At 42.3% G+C, this 19,748-nt stretch overlaps 1 protein-coding gene across 1 annotated transcript in view; it reads left to right on the forward strand.

Annotated features, from left to right (window-relative positions):
• The window catches only part of shank2b (SH3 and multiple ankyrin repeat domains 2b), a 423,060-nt gene that overhangs the window by 305,994 nt on the left and 97,318 nt on the right, over positions 1 to 19,748 (forward strand). Inside the window, exons 14-15 of the mRNA XM_060928256.1 lie at positions 1,112 to 1,194; positions 10,320 to 10,444. Coding sequence (XP_060784239.1) covers positions 1,112 to 1,194; positions 10,320 to 10,444 — 208 coding nt within the window. The remainder of the gene's footprint in view (positions 1 to 1,111; positions 1,195 to 10,319; positions 10,445 to 19,748) is intronic.

Genomic DNA, 19,748 nt, shown 5'->3' on the forward strand with positions numbered 1-19,748 from the left:
ACCCACGCGGACACGGGGAGAACATGCAAACTCCGCACAGAAAGGCCCTCGCCTCAGCTGGGATAGGCTCCGGCTATCCGGCTATGGTTACTGATAATGGATGGATGGAAGTGTTGTGATTAAGGTCAGATAAGCTTCTGCTCCAATGACCAGAACGGTGTGTGTTCAAATCCCAGGGCTGACAGAGAGGAGCCACTGTTGGGTATATGAGAAACTTTTGTGCTTAGAACAAAACACTGTGGTCACTCGAACTGAGCCTCTGAAGGGGCTTGGACTGAAGAACTGTAGCATTTTCAGGAGATTAGACTAGCACAGGATTTGCTCCTCAATGGACATGGTGATGCGAAGTTACTCAGCAACGCACGCAGGCGCGCGCTCCTCTCTCTCTCTCTCTCTTTCTCTTTTAAATGTCATTCTCCATACTTCCCCCAGTTTTCTCTCTCTTCCCTCATCTCATCCACCCTCTCATTCTGTCTCATTTTATTTTCCTCTCATCTTTGCCATGCTTCTTCATCCTTCACCAGAGCGCTTGTGTCTCGCGCTCCATCAGCCCCGCCCACTCCTGCTTTAAACCCGGCTCGCGAGAAAACCGTTAATCATCATAATAACGACTTTTTATTCAAACTGGGCGTCAGACTACAGGATTATTATTATTAATCTGATTTTATGCTACATTTGACAGGTTTTTTGGTCTTAAATCACCTCCGGTCCGGTGCCATGCGGGTGGGAACAGGTTAACTGGGAGTTTTTTATTTATTTATTTATATATTTATTTATTTATTTATTTATTTGAGTCGAAGTCAAATCTGAAGCCTCGAGTTGTGATCGGCTCGCGCACCTGATCGGAGGCGGATCCGGTATATTTATATATGTTTTTTTTTGCCTCAGCCATGTCGGTGAGTGTGAGATGAGAGTCAGAGAGGCGAGACGGAAATCGGCTCGTGTTTTCAATCGTTCTCGATTAAAAAAGAAGAAAAAAAGCCATCCTGTAGTGTGAGCCCGGAGCGATGATGAGGAGTTCCGGTATGATGAAGCCGCACTACTCGGTTGCCTTGGTGAGGATGACGGCCGCGTGCACTAACGGTCGCTGCGCGCGCAAATTTCTCCACAGTGACTGCGTCATCGATGAGAAGACCGTGGTCCTGCAGAAGAAGGAGAACGAGGGCTTCGGCTTCGTGCTGAGAGGGGCCAAAGGTAAGCGGAGACAAACAAACAAACAAACAAACAAACAAACAAACAAACAAACAAACAAACCTGAGCATCTTTCATGCATAACGGAAAGAGTTACAGTAAAGCTGTGAAAAAAGTTGCAAAACTGAAACCATAATAGACTAACAGTATAATAAATTTAATCATTAAACAGTCACAAAACAAACTACATCTCATTCTAAACTCAGACTACAGGATGATAAATTCTCCTACATGCTTTATTTAACGCCTAAAAATGACCAAACAGCCCATTTACACTTTGTCTAATGTACCCTAATGCAGGGGCGGAGCTTGGGGGGGTCCTGAGGTGCCCGTGACCACTTCTTTGTCGGACCATACATTTTTTCAATAGCCGCGTAAGGATATTAGAAAAGCGCCCACTGTCATTTTTCTTATATATCAGGGGTGGAGCTTGGGGGGGTCCTGGGGTGCCCGTGACCCTTTCTTTGTCAGACCATACATTTTTTCAATAGCCGCATAAGAATATTAGAAAAGCGCCCAATGTCATTTTAATAATATATCAGGGGTGGAGCTTGGGGGGTTCCTGAGGTGCCCGTGACCCTTTCTTTGTCAGACCATACATTTTTTCAATAGCCGCATAAGGATATTAGAAAAGCAGGCACTGTCATTTTTCTAATATATCAGGGGTGGAGCTTGGGGGGTTCCTGAGGTGCCCGTGACCACTTCTTTGTCGGACCATACATTTTTTCAATAGCCGCGTAAGGATATTAGAAAAGCGCCCACTGTCATTTTTCTTATATATCAGGGGTGGAGCTTGGGGGGGTCCTGGGGTGCCCGTGACCCTTTCTTTGTCAGACCATACATTTTTTAAATAGCCTCATAAGGATATTAGAAAAGCACCCACTGTCATTTTTCTAATATATCAGGGGTGGAGCTTGGGGGGGTCCTGGGGTGCCCGTGACCCCTTCTTTGTCGGACCATACATTTTTTCAATAGCCGCATAAGAATATTAGAAAAGCGCCCACTGTCATTTTTCTAATATATCAGGGGCGGAGTTTGGGGGTGTCCTGGGGTGCCCGTGACCCCTTCTTTGTTGGACCCTACATTTTTTCAATAGCCGCATAAGGATATTAGAAAAGCGCCCACTGTCATTTTTCTACCATATCAGGGGTGGAGCTTGGGGGGGTCCTGGGGTGCCCGTGACCCCTTCTTTGTCGGGCCATACATTTTTTCAATAGCCATATAAGGATATTAGAAAAGCGCCCACTGTAATTTTTCTAATATATCGGGGCAGAGCTTGGGTGGGTCCTGGGATACCCGTGACCACTTCTTTGTCGGACCATACATTTTTTCGATAGCCGCATAAGGATATTAGAAAAGCGCCCACTGTCATTTTTCTACCATATCAGGGGTGGAGCTTGGGGGGGTCCTGGGGTGCCCGTGACCCCTTCTTTGTCGGACCATACATTTTTTCAATAGCCGCATAAGAATATTAGAAAAGCGCCCACTGTCATTTGTCTAATATATCGGGGTGGCGCTTGGGGGGGTCCTGGGGTGCCCGTGACCCCTTCTTCGTCAGACCATACATTTTTTCAATAGCCGCATAAGAACATTAGAAAAGCGCCCACTGTCATTTTTCTAATATATCACCTATAAAATCTAACATCTGCTATAAACTTGGGGGGGGGGGGGCCTGGGGTGCCCGTGACCCCTTCTTTGTCGGGCCATATATTTTTTCAATAGCCATATAAGGATATTAGAAAAGCGCCCACTGTCATTTTTCTACCATATCGGGGTGGAGCTTGGGGGTGTCCTGGGGTGCCCGTGACCCCTTCTTTGTCGGACCATACATTTTTTCAATAGCCGCATAAGAATATTAGAAAAGCGCCCACTGTCATTTTTCTAATATATCGGGGCGGAGCTTGGGGGTGTCCTGGGGTGCCCGTGACCCTTTCTTTGTCAGGCCATACATTTTTTCAATAGCCGCATAAGAATATTAGAAAAGCGCCCACTGTCTCATCTCATCTCATTATCTCTAGCCGCTTTATCCTTCTACAGGGTTGTAGGCAAGCTGGAGCCCATCCCAGCTGACTACGGGCGAAAGGTGGGGTACACCTTGGACAAGTCGCCAGGTCATCACAGGGAGCGCCCACTGTAATTTTTCTTATATATATATTTTTTTTAAACTAGATTGGCACCTCAGCCTCATTAGGGTCTCTATAACCTTAATCATTAACATCTGCTATAAAACAGTCACAAAACAAACTACATCTCATTCTAAACTCAAACAAACCTGTACAGGATGATAAATTCTCCTACATGCTTTATTTAACACCTAAAAATTACCAAACAGCCATTTACACTTTGTCTAATGTACCCTAATGCAGGGGCGGAGCTTGGGGGAGGTCCTGGGGTGCCTGTGGACACCCCCCCCCCTTTGTTAGACCATAAATTTTTTCAATAGCCGCATAAGGATATTAAAAAAGCGGCCACTGTAATTTTTCTTATGTATATATTTTTTTAAACTAGATTGGCACCTCAGCCTCATTAGGGTCTCTATAACCTTAATCATTAACATCTTCTATAAAACAGTCACAAAACAAACTACATCTCATTCTAAACTCAGACTAACCTGTACATGATGATAAATTCTCCTACATGCTTTATTTAACGCCTAAAAATGACCAAACAGCCCATTTACACTTTGGCGGAGCTTGGGGGGGTCCTGGGGTGCCCGTGACCACTTCTTTGTCAGACCATACATTTTTTCAATAGCCGGATAAGGATATTAGAAAAGCGCCCACTGTAATTTTTCTAATATATCAGGGGCGTAGCTGGAGGGGGGTGCCTGTGACCCCCTCTTTGTCGGACTATACATTTTTTCAATAGCCGCACAAGAATATTAGAAAAGCGCCCACTGTAATTTTTCTAATTTACATTTTTTTTAAACTAGATTGGCACCTCAGCCTCATTAGGGTCTCTATAACCTTGTATGGCAGGGGCGTAGCTAGGATTTTTCAAATGAGGGGTCACACACTGACTGGCAGCCTGAGTGCATTATGTAACAAAAAATAACCACCATTGCTAGTTTTAGGTAGCTTAGAAACCGGTTCTTCCATTATTGCTGTTTCTTCCACATTTTCTTGATGTCGTGTTCTAGAAACAGCACTAAATCTTATCTTCGAAGCCACAAAATGCAACTTTGATGGAAAAAACATATAATAAATTGCTTACCTCTCTTCACGTCGAAAGAAGGAGGAAAGTTTTGCTTGTTTTGACATGGCGAATTATTAACACAAGAGGAAATACTCATCATTCGCAACTAAAAAGACTGCAGCTACACTGGCAGCTTGACCATGCTTTCTAGTGCGATCGTGTTGTTCTTGCGCAGAACTGTGTCAGTCCTGCGCGCCTTGGCTCGTGCACCTGAAGGCGCACCTCGGGCTGTGCACGCGCCAAACGAGTTCCGGCACGCACGCCGTTAACAAAGAACACCTGTCTTTAATCAATGAACTATGTTTGGACTATTTAAGGACTGCGCCCATGCAAGGACGATGCGAAGTATTACACCGTGTCTAGTGTGCCTTGTTTCCTCTCCCTGTTCCTGTTGACCTCCTGGTTTTTCGACTCCTGTTTCTCGTCCCTTGATCTTGTATAGTTTTGCCTCCAATATTCTGTCCGTGCCTCGATTGACCTCCTGCTTGTTTCCTCAATTACAACTTTGCCTGCTGTTTTGGACTGGTTGCCTGTTGTGTACGTTTCACGCACTTTATGCTCATATTGCACTGTGTATTATTTAACATATCTGCACTTACATCCGCCTCTCCCGCACACACTCTGACAAACTGGGTTTTCGCGTCCAAACCAAAGGAAGTCAAGGTTATAGAAACCCTAATGAGGCTGAGGTGCCAATCTAGTTTAAAAAAAAAAAAGTTAGAAAAATTACAGTGGGCGCTTTTCTAATATTCTTATGCGGCTATTGAAAAACGTATGGTCCGACAAAGGGGGGGGGGTTACACAGGCACCCCAGGACCCCCCCAGCTACGCCCCTGCATGGACTTCCTGTGGTCTGGGCGCGAAAACCCAGTTCTGCGCAAGCACAACACGATCGCACTAGAAAGCATGGTCAAGCTGCCAGTGTAGCTGCAGTCTTTTTAGTTGCGAATTACAAGTATTTCCTCTTGTGTTAATAATTCGCCATGTCAAAACAAGCAAAACTTTCCTCCTTCTTTCGACACGGAGAGGTAAGCAATATATTATCTAATTTTTTTCCATCAAAGTTACATTTTGTGGCTTCGAAGCTAAGTTTTAGTGCCGTTTCTAGAACACAACATCAAGAAAACGTGGAAGAAACAGCAATAATGGAAGAACCGGTTTCTAAGCTACCTAAAACTAGCAATGGTAATTATTTTTTTCTTATATATTTTTCATAGTCGGGACTGGCGATGATGAACGTACACTATGGCAGCACGATTGACATTGACAAGATTGTTGACATCTTTGCCATTCGTCATCCACAATGCCTTTTACTTAGAAACATTTTGGCCGATGAGCATTAAGACAACAAGAATAGAGATCTGCATCGGTTGACTAGGGTAAGATGTCGAGCCGCTATCCATACACTGCTGGATAAAGCTGATTTGGCCTAATCATTGTCCGACATCTCAACAGTTTGCAACAGGAGATGAAAGAATGATGCAAAGACCGCGTTATTTTCTCAAATGTATTCAGTGTATTTTTTCATTTACAAACCTGCGGGTATGTACTCAGGCTGCCAGTCAGTGTGTGACCCCCCCTTGAAAAATCCTAGCTACGCCCCTGTAATGTCCTTCTCGCATCTCAGTTTGGTCTCCTGAGAAAACTGCGATAAAGTTCAACAAATAAAACCAAACTCAAACCAGTCAAGTCATGAAAAAAGTTTCTGCTCTAAGAGTCTAAGGTCCTCTGACTGACCCTAACCTTCTCATCCTTTCTGTTCTCATCTTTTTTATTTGACACAACTTGACATTTTCAAATCAGTATTGAAAAGAAAATTTCACCCTGAAAGATGCTTATACTAAAATATTTACGACATGTTTTCCTTGAAGAGTGCAGCTGAAAGAGCGTAATGTTAGCTGTTGTTGAAAAAACGTCGAAACAACGTTTAATGTTTGTAAAAAGCTGATTAAAATACTTATCAATCAAGATTGAAGTTTTCACAAGATTTGTATGTTGAATCAACATAATGTCTTCGACACCCTACAAAAGACTTTTCTGTCTTTTTATTATTATTATTATTATTATTATTATTATTATTATATTTTGATCATAAGACCACTTCAAAAATCTAAATACTGCATAATAATCTAAAAAATTACGACATGATAAATTATATATATAAATTATGTATGTTAGTTATTACTTATTTGTTTATTATTTGTCTTTATTTATATATTTATTTATTATTTGTTATTTATATATTTATTTATAATACATTCATTATATATTTTATTATATAATTTTAATTATAATTATTATTATTATTGAATTAGCATTTTATTATATTTTGATCATAAGACCACTTCAAAAATCAAAATACTACATAATAATAAAAAAATTACTACATAATAATAAATTTTATATATATTCGTTATTACATATATTTATTTGTTATTTATAATAGATTTATTATATTTATTATATAAGCTTAATTATTATTATTGATTTCACATTTTATTATATTTTGATTGTCAGACCACTTCAAAAATCTAAATTAATATATTATTATTATTGTTGATGTTGTTGTTGCATAATCAATAATAATATATATGATTATGTATATTATTATTATTATTATTATCATCAGTGTTGACACAAGACCTCCCTAACATCACCCGTATTGAAAACTAAGACGCTGAAACAATGTCGCAATATCAGCGATGATTCAACTTTCAAAATCAAATCAAAATTCAACAGTGATTCAACCTGACGTTGCTTCACCTGTGAATAAACACTTAAATGCTAGCAGGGTTAGTAATTCTGGAGGTAATTTGTTGGTTGATGCTGTATTTCCATTATTATTCCCGTGAGAAGGTAGCGGTTATCCGTCCCGCTAACATCACAATATTGGCACAGTTACAACGGCCATCCAGTGGCCCAGAAAGAAATTCATTGATCTGTTGAGCTATTGAGCAAGGGCTTATCTTATCCCTCAACTGCTCACTCTCCTGTCTCCTGTAACTGTACAACACTTTGGATAAAAGTGTCAGCCAAGTATGGTAAATATAAATATATTTCTGGTTTGGAATGTAATGTTCGTTTGAGCGTTTGATAGCTGTCAGGAATGATAAAGTTACTAACATGCGAGGAATGGCAGCAAAGGTAGCAATGTAATGAAATGTGTTTACAGCAGTAGAAAGGGTTTTCAGTGCTGTTGCTTCCCTATGTGGAGAAACAGATGATGCTGTAGTATGATTTAAGGGAAGTCTAGAGGGAGAAGGGGTTGTGGAATCCAGTCTATGTTTTTGGGGAGGCACAGCTGGATGAAATAGAGATGAGAACCATGAAAGTAAAAAAAAAAGAACAGGTAGACAAAAATAAATGAAGTCATCGTTGAGGTAGAATGAATCAATGAACAAGTTTATTTAGTAAAATAATGTACAAAATACAAGTGCACAGTAGTACAATAAAGTGCAAACACTTATTTCCATTGTGGTCCAAGTACATCAAGTGCCAAAAAAGAGGGCTATAAACAAAAAAGGACACGTCATCTGCATGCACTCCTTTCACCTTCCTCTCCTGGTCCTCTACGGTGAACTCGCTGAAGGCAAGCGCCCCCGTGGGCACCCAAAAAAGAGATGGAAGGACCACCTGAAGTTGTCCCTGAACGCATGCGGCATCCCTCCCGGAGACCTTGAGACACTTGCCTCCAACCAGACCACTTGGAGGAGCACTGTCAAGAATGGAGTCCAGCGCTTTGAGGAGAAGCGCATAAGAGACCGGGAGGAGAAGCGCGCAGCCCGAAGACTCCACCCAACTGCCCCAGCTGGCATCTTCCCTTGCACCATCTGCCCCCGGATTTGTGGGTACTGCATTGGTCTCCTTTGTCACATGCGGGCCCATGGAAGGCATTGAGGGGATGGATGTCGGAGGGGAGGAAGATGAAACGTCATCGTCAACCACAACAGACTGCCAAAAGCAAACAAAAGAGGGGAGGGGAAAAATGTCCGAGGCAGGCCTAATTAATAATAATAATAATAATAATAATAATAAGTTCAATTTATATAGCGCCTTTCTCAAAACCCAAGGTCGCTTTACAGTTATAGGGGGAAAAAGAAGAGTCCATCAAATAAAGGTCAGGATGTCATTCCAATGGTATAGCAGCCACAGTCCCATCAAAAGGTGCACGAAAACAAGTCCCACAGCTGCCGCGACAGCACCGGGCAACACCGCCTGGAACACTGAGCCATGGATCCACAAAGTGAGCACAAACGCACTGCCACGCCGAGCGCTGGTGTGTCCCAAACTGCCTGCACAGCCACCGCGATGCCACAGAGAAACATCACTCGGAACATCACGCCAATCACTGAAGCACCGCTGCACAGACCGCTGGACAACCACGATGTTAAAATGAGCAACAAGCTCACTGCAGTCCATAGCGAGGAGCACAGGCATCACCCACAGCGAACCAAGGCCTGGAGGGAACCGACGCCCAAAACTGGGTCCGGAGCTACACCACAACCGGCGGACAACACACTCAAACAAAAACAAACATCAAACTACACAAACGCACACAAAAAAAGAGAAAATAAAAATTTAAAAAAATTAAAATACAAAGCTCCAGTGAGAAGCAGCAGCCAGAATGCGCACGGCGTACTCTCAACTGGAAACTAACTAATAGAAAATAAAAATTGCAATAATTGTCCAATCATACAGAATAATGTGACGAACCATGACGCCATAACAACCTTAGCTAGTATTATATCACTTTTTTCATCTGGTTGGTGGACAGGAATAAATGCTGGTGTCCACTATATCAGCAGCCTTCTGACCCTTATAACTATGTATAAAGATACACTATATTGCCAAAAGTATTTGCTCACCCATCCAAATTATCGGAATCAGGTGTTCCAATCACTTCCATGGCCACAGGTGTATAAAATCAAGCACCTAGGCATGCAGACTGTTTTTACAGTTTGGAGCTGGCCCCTTCCTCTTCCAACATGACTGTGCACCAGTGCACAAAGCAAGGTCCATAAAGACATGGATGACAGAGTCTGGTGTGGATGAACTTGACTGGCCTGCACAGAGTCCTGACCTCAACCCGATAGAACACCTTTGGGATGAATTTGAGCGGAGACTGAGAGCCAGGCCTTCTCGTCCAACATCGGTGTGTGACCTCACAAATGCGCTTCTGGAAGAATGGTCAAAAATTCCCATAAACACACTCCTAAACCTTGTGGACAGAAGAGTTGAAGCTGTTCTAGCTGCAAAGGGCGGACTGACGTCATATTGAACCCTATGGATTAGGAATGGGATGTCACTTAAGCTCATATGTGAGTCAAGGCAGGTGAGCAAATACTTTTGGCAATATAGTGTATATACAGTATACCCGTCAGGTCTGTGGCACTTTTGTGCACCACTTGGCATCAGGTCTGGAGGTCCGGAGAGACAACACGATGGGGGCACAACATCGTTTGTCTTACCTTACTGTGCAAGGCGCTTCATTAGACGAGGAGCTCTGGTGCGGGCCTCGCGGCCCATCTCCGTTTCTGCACATCCTAATGAAACAGTCATCATCGCTAGCGATGGACAGCCACCGCCGCCAATGTATAAAGAAAAGTATTGCTTAGTCACGTAGCTTGTCCTTGTAAAATTGTAAAATAACTCCACAACCCCCCCCGGTATGAATTTATTTTGTGATCCTTATGTATATTTTTTCAATAACTCTTCCTGAATTGTCCACCTATCTGAGTTGACGCTGGTGCTTGGACCCCTAAATATAATAGCGGTGATAATGTGTGATTTTCACGACTGTAACATTTTCAGAAATTCATACGGGTCCAATTCTGAGACTCACCGATGTAAACATCTGGAACAGAGCATCTCACAGTCCTAGTTCTGTCCCATAATGTACATCTGTCTGTTTTTCCTCACATGTGGATCTCTAGCTGACACCCCGATCGAGGAGTTCACCCCGACCCCAGCCTTCCCCGCCCTGCAGTACCTCGAGTCTGTGGACGAGGGCGGGGTAGCATGGCAAGCCGGACTGCGCACCGGAGACTTCCTTATCGAGGTGAGTGAAAAAGCATGTGGTCCATAATGGGTGTGTTGCAGATTCACTTCTTGGCTTTAGCTGGATTTAGAGGAGCTCAGAATGGCTTTTGGAGTGAATTTGTCTGATCAGCAAATGGTTGTGTCAACAGGAAAATGTTTATATGCTGTCTCAGAGTGGGGAAGGTCACGGTTACATCTTTAATGAGAGCGCAGTGGGACACACACACACACACACTCTTACACACACACACAGGAGGCAGGCTGGTGTTTCTGTAAGAGGCTGTGAAAGAGCATATTGTTTTTCTCAACAGGGAAGTCCTTCCTTCCTTCCTTCCTTCCTTCCTTCCTTCCTTCCTTCCATGTCTGTGTGTGTGTATATGTGTCAGACGGAAGCTGTTAATCTCAACATCATACACATTTTTTGTTTTACTGGCTCATTTTCAGTAGTTTTGATGACGCAGGAGTCATGAATGCGCTCTCAGTTAAGTGCACCTTGGCATATATTCGACACGTCTCTCGAATCGTGTTGGCGGGATGAAGAATGTTGTTCCACAAGGATTTTCCCTCAGTTGGTGTTTTGACGATGGTGGTGGAGAACACGTCTCATAGTTGCTCAGTTAGGTTGAGATTTGGTGACTGTGAATGTCCTAGCATTTGATTTGCATAATTCTTTGTTTGCCGTCACGTGACTTTTTGCCTCCTGGTTCACTTCTGGTTTCCAAGTGACGGGCAACAATCAAAGATGGCGTCCAAGCCGAGTACGCGTCCGTCGTGATCTTGTGGAAAACATTCTACATCTGACTGTTAACGGACTAGATCGAAAAACAAAATCAAGATATCAAGAAAAATATATTTATGATGGATCAGAGCCCTACGGCTTAAAAAAGACAGACTTTTCAAGCAATTCCAACAACTTTCCAAACTTACAGTTTCTGGATATTATCTGGTAGTCCAAGCATTGTTTTACATGAAGAATCAAATGACAAGTTTTGAAAGTCTTCACGCTTATAACTTTTCCATTTGTGGCTGGGTTCATGACGTTGGAATAAGACTTCTCAAGGACAATAATCATCTTATTTTTGTGAGGCTAAGTAACGTAAGCCGAAGTTTTGTTGGTGATTCAAGTCGGATCTGCTGTAGGCATTTTTGCAACGATAACTTAGATTTTATTTCATGACATTTCAAACCTGTAACTGATTTCATTTCAACTAGTTTCATGAACAGTGACTAGTTATCGCTAAATCCATAGTTTATACACATGGCTGATTTTGAAGCTCAAGAAGGGCACTGGCTCCTTCAGAATGTCATCATTTTAGAACACGCTTCACCGTCCTGTCTTTTCATTCAAAGCATTATCAGACACAGGTTGTATCTTTTGATGGCCCATTTTTAGTGTAGGAGCCCAATCTACGTCTTCTTTGTCTACAACCCCAATTCTAAAAAAGTTGGGACGCTGTGTAAAACGTAAATAAAAACAGAATGTGATGATTTACAAATCATGAAAACCCTATATTTCTTTGAAAATAGTACAAAGACAACATGTCAAATGTTGAAACTGAGAAATTTTATTGTTTTTTGAAAAATATATGCTCATTTCAAATTTGATGTCAGCAACAGGTTTCAGAAAAGTTGGAACAGGGGCAACAAAAGACTGAAAAAGTTGTGTCATGCTAAAAAAAACCCAAAAAAACCCCACCTCATCTCATTATCTCTAGCCGCTTTATCTTGTTCTACAGGGTCGCGGGCAAGCTGGAGCCTATCCCAGCTGACTACGGGCGAAAGGCAGGGTACACCCTGGACAAGTCGCCAGGTCATCACAGGGCTGACACATAGACACAGACAACCATTCACACCTACGGTCAATTTAGAGTCACCAGTTAGCCTAACCTGCATGTCTTTGGACTGTGGGGGAAACCGGAGCACCTGGAGGAAACCCACACGGACAGAACATGCAAACTCCGCACAGAAAGGCCCTCGCTGGCCACGGGACTCGAACCCAGACCTTCTTGCTATGAGGCGACAGCACTAACCACTACACCACCGTGCCGCCGGTGATGGCATGAGGGTGCATTAGTGCACATGACATGGGTAGCTTGTACATCTGGGAAGGCATCATTAATGCTGAACACATTTCAGAGCAATATGCTGCCATCCAGACAAAATCTTTTTCAGAGAATGCCTTCCTTCTTTTAGCAAGACAATACGAAAACACTTTCTGCACATATTAAAACTGCATAGCTCCGTAGTAAAAGAGTCCGGGTGCTAAACTGGCCTGCTTGCAGTCCAGACCTGTCTCCCATTTAAAACATTTGGTGTATTATGAAGCGCAAAATACGACAAAGGAGACCCCGAACTGCTGAGCAACTGAAATTGTATATCAGGCAAGAATGGGACAACATTTCTCTTTCAAAACTACAGCAGTTGGTCTCTTGCAGCACAGTGGTAAACATGCCCCGTCTCAACTTTTCTGAAACGTGTTGCTGACATGAAATTCAAAATGAGCACATATTTAAAAAATAAACAAAACAAAACCCCAATAAAATATCTCAGTTTCAACATTTCATATGCTGTATTTGTACTATTTTCAGTGAAATATATAGGGTTTCCATGATTTGCAAATTATCGCATTCTGTTTTTATTTACAGTTTACACAGCATCCCAAGTTTTTCGGAATTGGGGTTGTACAAATTGCTTGGACAACCTGAAAAAATATGTAAACAGTCGAGTTTCAGTCAAGGCTGACCTACAAACTTATTTCATCATCGGTTTGTTTTGCAACATCCAAAATGTAAGAAAACTCATTTAACATTAGAAGTTTTGATTTTAGATCCATAAAGCTGGCGATCACTGCAAACACGAGCATGTGGACTCTCGATTCCTTTCGAACGCAGTGAAAGGTTTGCGAGCCAATTTTCACAGCGTCTTTTTGAGATTTTTCTCATTCTTTCACCCTTGTGCACGTCGTCTTTTGTTATCCTATAATACTGTTTGTCTTTTTCTCAATTTGATCAGTTTGAACAGCCAAATACAGAGCAACAATCTGGCATATTTGGAGGCGAAAAACAAGAAACTACTTCAAAGCGACTGCAAAGAAATACGATGCCTGGGCGTCAGCTGGAAATCTGAATACGTAATGAGGCGGATCGCTACTGGAAGTGACGTCTGTTGCAAACAAGCAAAGAATTTACATCCTCATCAAAGCATCCAGTCAGCGCCCGAGCCCTGTGAAAAGGGGCGTGGTCAGTTTGTAATCCAGCAACATAATCAAAAGTCCATTACCAAACAATAAATCATTAAACAAGGCCATAAAGCTTCATTTTAAATTTTGTGACTGGTTACAGAGAATTTTTGGGAACTGAAGGAGCACTTCAGAGACGGGTCAGATGGCAGACGATCATTTCAGAGTCAGAGACTAGAGAACTGGAGTTCCTTCCTTATTGCAGGAACAGTGACAAATTTGAGCAGAACAGTGCAGCATACGGTCGTTATATAACTCCACTACTAGCACAACATGCCATTACATCACTTTTAAACACTGACAGTCAAGCTCATGTAAACTTAAAACGCTCACACTCAGTGATATCTATTTCAATGACGGCGTATTCAGGAAAACAGGAACAGTGCAGTAATAACAAAATGTTAGCCAAATACTTGCTTCTGTTAGACATTTAGACTATACAGAGTGCAGTGGCGGCTGGTAGTCTTTCAAACAGGGGAGGCTGGTCGGTTACGATATTTCCAGATTTTAAAAGAAAAAACACATCAATTTTGCCCATACTCTTGCCTCTGATCTGGCTGATTGTTGGCAGCGTCACAAACTGTGAAATAACAGGTTCTTTTGGCCCATTAGCCTACTGTCCAATATACATGATGGTGGTGTTGGGGGGGTGTATATTTTAACATTTTATATTTTAAAATTGTGGCATGTTGTTTAAAAATTGATCATTATTGAAAGCAGCTCTTTGTCAGGAACCTCAGCAGTAGAGCTGGGTGCCACACATTTCATTCAGTGACACTTTCCCTATATTTTACTTATTTTGACTGAGAAATGTTTTATTGACAATTTTGATAACCCTTCACTTTTAATCCAGGTCTGTAGTGTGAAATGTTCTCGGCTGTGTTTTTGTTTAAAAATGTTTTCCAAATTGTATCCGTGTTTAATTCATATCCAGAAAAATATATATTCCAATATAATATACTCAGCATAAACATTTTAAATAGATTCTATATTTTTGGTCCATCCATGACATATTACTAAAGTAGCCTATTTACTGTTGTTGATGTGGGTCACTTGCTGTTAGCCAATTCACTTTCTCGTACCAGGAGAACTGAAAGGAACGAGTATTATTCCCTACCTTTTTCACCAAGTCAATTTGAGGCGTTGGTCTACCCTGCTCTTTAATTTTAATTTTTTCCTCGAAAGGAAGACTGGCAAATGGCTTCGCCAAAATTAAATCAGCAATGCTTGGCATCCGTGCGCAGCTTTCTTGCTAGCTGACTAGCCCCCTCAAGTTCAAGTTCAGTCACTCAAGTAAACGACATTTCTGGAACTAAGATAGCAAACTTGACAACACTATATTTGCACTTTATTTACAATGAAAATATATACAAACTAAAAAAGCTGGTAGAAACCGTATGTAATGAATGAAATCGAAATGTAAGCAATACACCACAGCACTTGCGAATCCGCATGGGACTGAACTGAAATTCATCGCTGCCTGTCTATAGTTGAAACGAGCTGTCAATCAAAGAAAATATCCGGCCACTTTCACCAATCACCAGTCTCCTCGCGGAACCTGCCATGTCCCTCCCATGTGAGGCTGGGAGTCCGTAGGCGGGCGTTTTCGCAGTATTTGTCCAATAATCGTCTTGCATTTTGAGATTGAAAAGCGCATAGCTCCCAAATGCCATTGAAGTCCACTGAGGCTGGGAGTCCGTGGGAGTCCGTAGGCGGGCATTTTCACAGTATTTGTCCAATAATCGTCTTGCATTTTGAGATTGAAAAGCGCATAGCTCCCAAATGCCATTGAAGTCCACTGAGGCTGCGCTGCATCGCGCTGTCACGAGGGGGAGAAACTCACGCGCACATTAGAGTTATAAGGGCATTTTTAGAGGAGGCTGAGCCTCCCTCGTTGTCTTAGAGCAATCGCCCGTGACAGAGTGATGGTGAGATCAGACCCGTTCCCTTTCCTTGGACTTCTTTTGACTCAAGAAGTCAAAATGCACATGGTGCTGAGTATCTTGGACTCACTTTCCTCTCGCCTGGTGGTTCTCGAAGCCTACACTACCGTTCAAAATTTTGGGGTCACCCAGACAATTTTGTGTTTTCCATGAAAAGTCACACTTTTATTTACCACCATAAGTTGTAAAATGAATAGAAAATATAGTCAAGACATTTCTCTGGCCATTTTGAGCATTTAATCGACCCCACAAATGTGATGCTCCAGAAACTCAATCTGCTCAAAGGAAGGTCAGTTTTATAGCTTCTCTAAAGAGCTCAACTGTTTTCAGCTGTGCTAACATGATTGTACAAGGGTTTTCTAATCATCCATTAGCCTTCTGAGGCAATGAGCAAACACATTGTACCATTAGAACACTGGAGTGAGAGTTGCTGGAAATGGGCCTCTATACACCTATTGCACCAAAAACCAGACATTTGCAGCTAGAATAGTCATTTACCACATTAGCAATGTATAGAGTGTATTTCCGATTAGTTTAAAGTGATCTTCATTGAAAAGAACAGTGCTTTTCTTTCAAAAATAAGGACATTTCAAAGTGACCCCAAACTTTTGAACAGTAGTGTACTTTGGCTACAGACGTAGCCAGTTTACACATAATTAAGGAAACGTTTTAGTCGTGGCATTTTGACCTGGTATTTTGAACACTAGCTTGAGGTCTCCTGTTTACGTCTGTAGAATTGACTCAGACAGTGAAAGGAAGTTACATCTCAGTGTGAGATTACAGAAAAGCAGGCAGAGTCTAAAAAAGGGAAGATCAATGACGCTAAACACTCGCACTGTCACTGTTTAAACTCGAGACGAGATGCAGGGGGAGTGAGCACGTGGCATTCTCCACCCTTATCTCGATCAGGAGAAACGGGTTCGTCGTCCGTCCTCACGCAGGATTGATGGAAACACTGGTTTTGCGTCGGCTCTACAATCACGAGTGAGAGGACGGACTGCTTTGAAGTGAACGTGGGAGGGAAGGGCACGAGAGATGGGTGGCTGCCACGAGCAGCCATGAGAGCAGTTTCTGAATTGTTTGATGCTGTTTTTTGTAGCTCGAAGACACTGTTGGAGAAGTTCTGCTTTTTGAGTGATGTGGCTTCACAGAGTTACTGCATCTCTGAAACCCAGATTAGAGTAGATATTCGATGTAGCGAAGCGAGAGAACAGTCACCTTATCCTGCCTTGAACCCAGTTCTGAGCAATTCCAGCGTTATGGACGTGACACTTGAACTCAAAATGGCAACAAATGACCCAGTGCATGTTTTATTGTCTCCCAGTATTTAAACAGGTGTTGCATATTTTAAGGCTGTACCATACTGGAGAAGTGATAGAACAAGAACAATTCCCATAGTACATCTAGGGCATGCCAGAAAATGCCAATAAAAGATGCGTTATGGATGTGACAGAAAAAGTATCACTTTTCTTGGGTGACTGTACATTTTTATCAAACTCTGTGAAATTGTAAACCTAATGTCGAAATGGAGATATCCATTTGATAGAGGGGTCCAAAGTCTCATCTCATCTCATTATCTCTAGCCGCTTTATCCTGTTCTACAGGGTCGCAGGCAAGCTGGAGTCTATCCCAGCTGACTACGGGCGAAAGGCGGGGTACACCCTGGACAAGTCGCCAGGTCATCACAGGGCTGACACATAGACACAGACAACCATTCACACTCACATTCACACCTACGGTCAATTTAGAGTCACCAGTTAACCTAACCTGCATGTCTTTGGACTGTGGGGGAAACCGGAGCACCCGGAGGAAACCCACGAGGAGAACATGCAAACTCCACACAGAAAGGCCCTCGCCAGTCACGGGGCTCGAACCCGGACCTTCTTGCTGTGAGGCGACAGCGCTAACCACTACACCACCGTGCCGCCCGGGGTCCAAGGTGAATATTAAAAAATCTTTGTTTAAAATATTTTGTATTTCATGCAGAGTTTCGGAAGGAAAAGTCAGCGTTATGGATGTGACGAAATTCCGTTATGGATGTGACGCGTCTGAAATAGACATGGCATATGTTTAGAAAATCAACAATTTAACCACCATAACCCTTTGAAAAACTCTCTAAATATCAGCTAAAACTATCAAAGTTCTTAAATAATATTTAGGATGGCTATTGTTTTGCTGTTTTGTGGATTTTAGCATACATTTCTGTGGCTTGTGGTAATACTATAGAATTGTACATGATCAAAGTTGATTTTAGCTTGGGTTTTACATTATAAGAAAGAAAGACTGACAGTGACATTAGGTTGGTTACAAATTGGTTCAACTTATTCACATCTGTAAAATACAGGCCTAGGTGATATCTCTGGGAGTGGTTTTGATGTATTACATGTTGCTTTATTTTTGCATGGTGAGGTTGACATTTACATGGAATTGCCCTTCTACAGGGTGCCAAACCTGCAAGTTAGTTCCTTTTATCACCTATGACCATGATGTTATAGCAGTCATTCATCAGCACATCAGCATCTGTCTTTTGTTTTCTATCTGTTTAAAGTTAATAAAAAGACATAAAAGCAGCTTGCTTGTTGGATTAAAAATTAATCAGGAATTTACAGCCCCAGTTCCAAAAAAGTTGGGATGCTTTGTAAACTGTAAATAAAAACAGAATGCGATAATTTGCAGATCATGGAAACCCTATATTTCATTGAAAATAGTACAAAGGCAGCATATCAAATGTTGAAACTGAGAAATTTTGCTGCTTTTTTAAAGAATATATGCTCATTTTGAATTTGATGTTTACCACTGTGTTGCATCACCTCTACTTTTAATAACACTCTGTAAACGTTTGGGAACTGAGGAGACCAACTGCTGTAGGTTTGAAAGAGAAATGTTGTCCCATTCTCGCCTGATATCCAATTTCAGTTGCTGAACAGTTCAGGGTCACCTTTATCATATTTTGCGCTTCATAATGCGGCAAATGTTTTAAATGGGAGACAGATCTAGATTGTAGGCAGGCCAGTTTAGCACCCAGACTCTTTTACTACGGAGCCATGCAGTTTTAATATGTGCAGAAAGCAGTTTGGGGCGGCACGGTGGTGTAGTGGTTAGCGCTGTCGCCTCACAGCAATAAGGTCCGGGTTCGAGCCCCGTGGCCGGCGAGGGCCTTTCTGAGTTTGCATGTTCTCCCTGTGTCTGCGTGGGTTTCCTCCGGGTGCTCTGGTTTCCCCCACAGTCCAAAGACATGCAGCTTAGGCTAACTGGTGACTCTAAATCGACCGTAGGTGTGAATGTGAGTGTGAATGGTTGTCTGTGTCTATGTGTCAGCCCTGTGATGACCTGGCGACTTGTCCAGGGTGTACCCTGCCTTTCGCCCGTAGTCAGCTGGGATAGGCTCCAGCTTGCCTGCGACCCTGTAGAACAGGATAAAGCGGCTAGAGATAATGAGATGAGATGAGAAAGCGGTTTGGTGTTGTCTTGCTGAAAGAAGGAAGGCATTCCCTGAAAAAGATTTTGTCTGGATGGCAGCATATTGCTCTGAAACGTGTATATATCATTCAGCATTAATGATGCCTTCCCAGATGTACAAGCTACCCATGTCATGTGCACTAATGCCCCCTCATACCATCACAGATGCTGGCTTTTGAACTGTACACTGATAACCCGCCGGATGGTCCCTCTCCTCTTTAGCCTGGAGGACGTGGTGTCCATGATTTCTAAAAAGAATTTCTATTTTTGGTTCGTCAGACCTCGGGACAGTTTTCCACTTCGCCTCAGTCCATCATAAAAGAGCTCGGGCCCAGAGAAGGTGGTGGTGTTTCTGGATATTGTTTATATCTGGTTTTAACTTGCATTTGTGGATGCAGTAATGAACTGTTTTCACAGTCGATGGTTTTCTGAAGTGTTCGTGAGCCCATACAGTGATTTCCACGACAGACACGTGTCTGCTTTTAATGCAGTGTCACCTGAGGGCCTGAAGATCACAGGCATCCAATGTCAGTTTTCAGCCTTGTCTCTTGCATACAGAGATTTCCCCATATTTTCTGAATCTTTTAATGATATTATGTACCATAGATGATGTGATCCACAAATTCTTTGCAATTTTACATTGAGGAATGTTAGACTCCACCTCTCTGGGATGCTCTTTTTAT

The sequence above is a fragment of the Neoarius graeffei genome, chromosome 8 (assembly GCF_027579695.1).
Source record: "Neoarius graeffei isolate fNeoGra1 chromosome 8, fNeoGra1.pri, whole genome shotgun sequence".
Taxonomy (NCBI): Eukaryota; Metazoa; Chordata; class Actinopteri; order Siluriformes; family Ariidae; genus Neoarius; species Neoarius graeffei.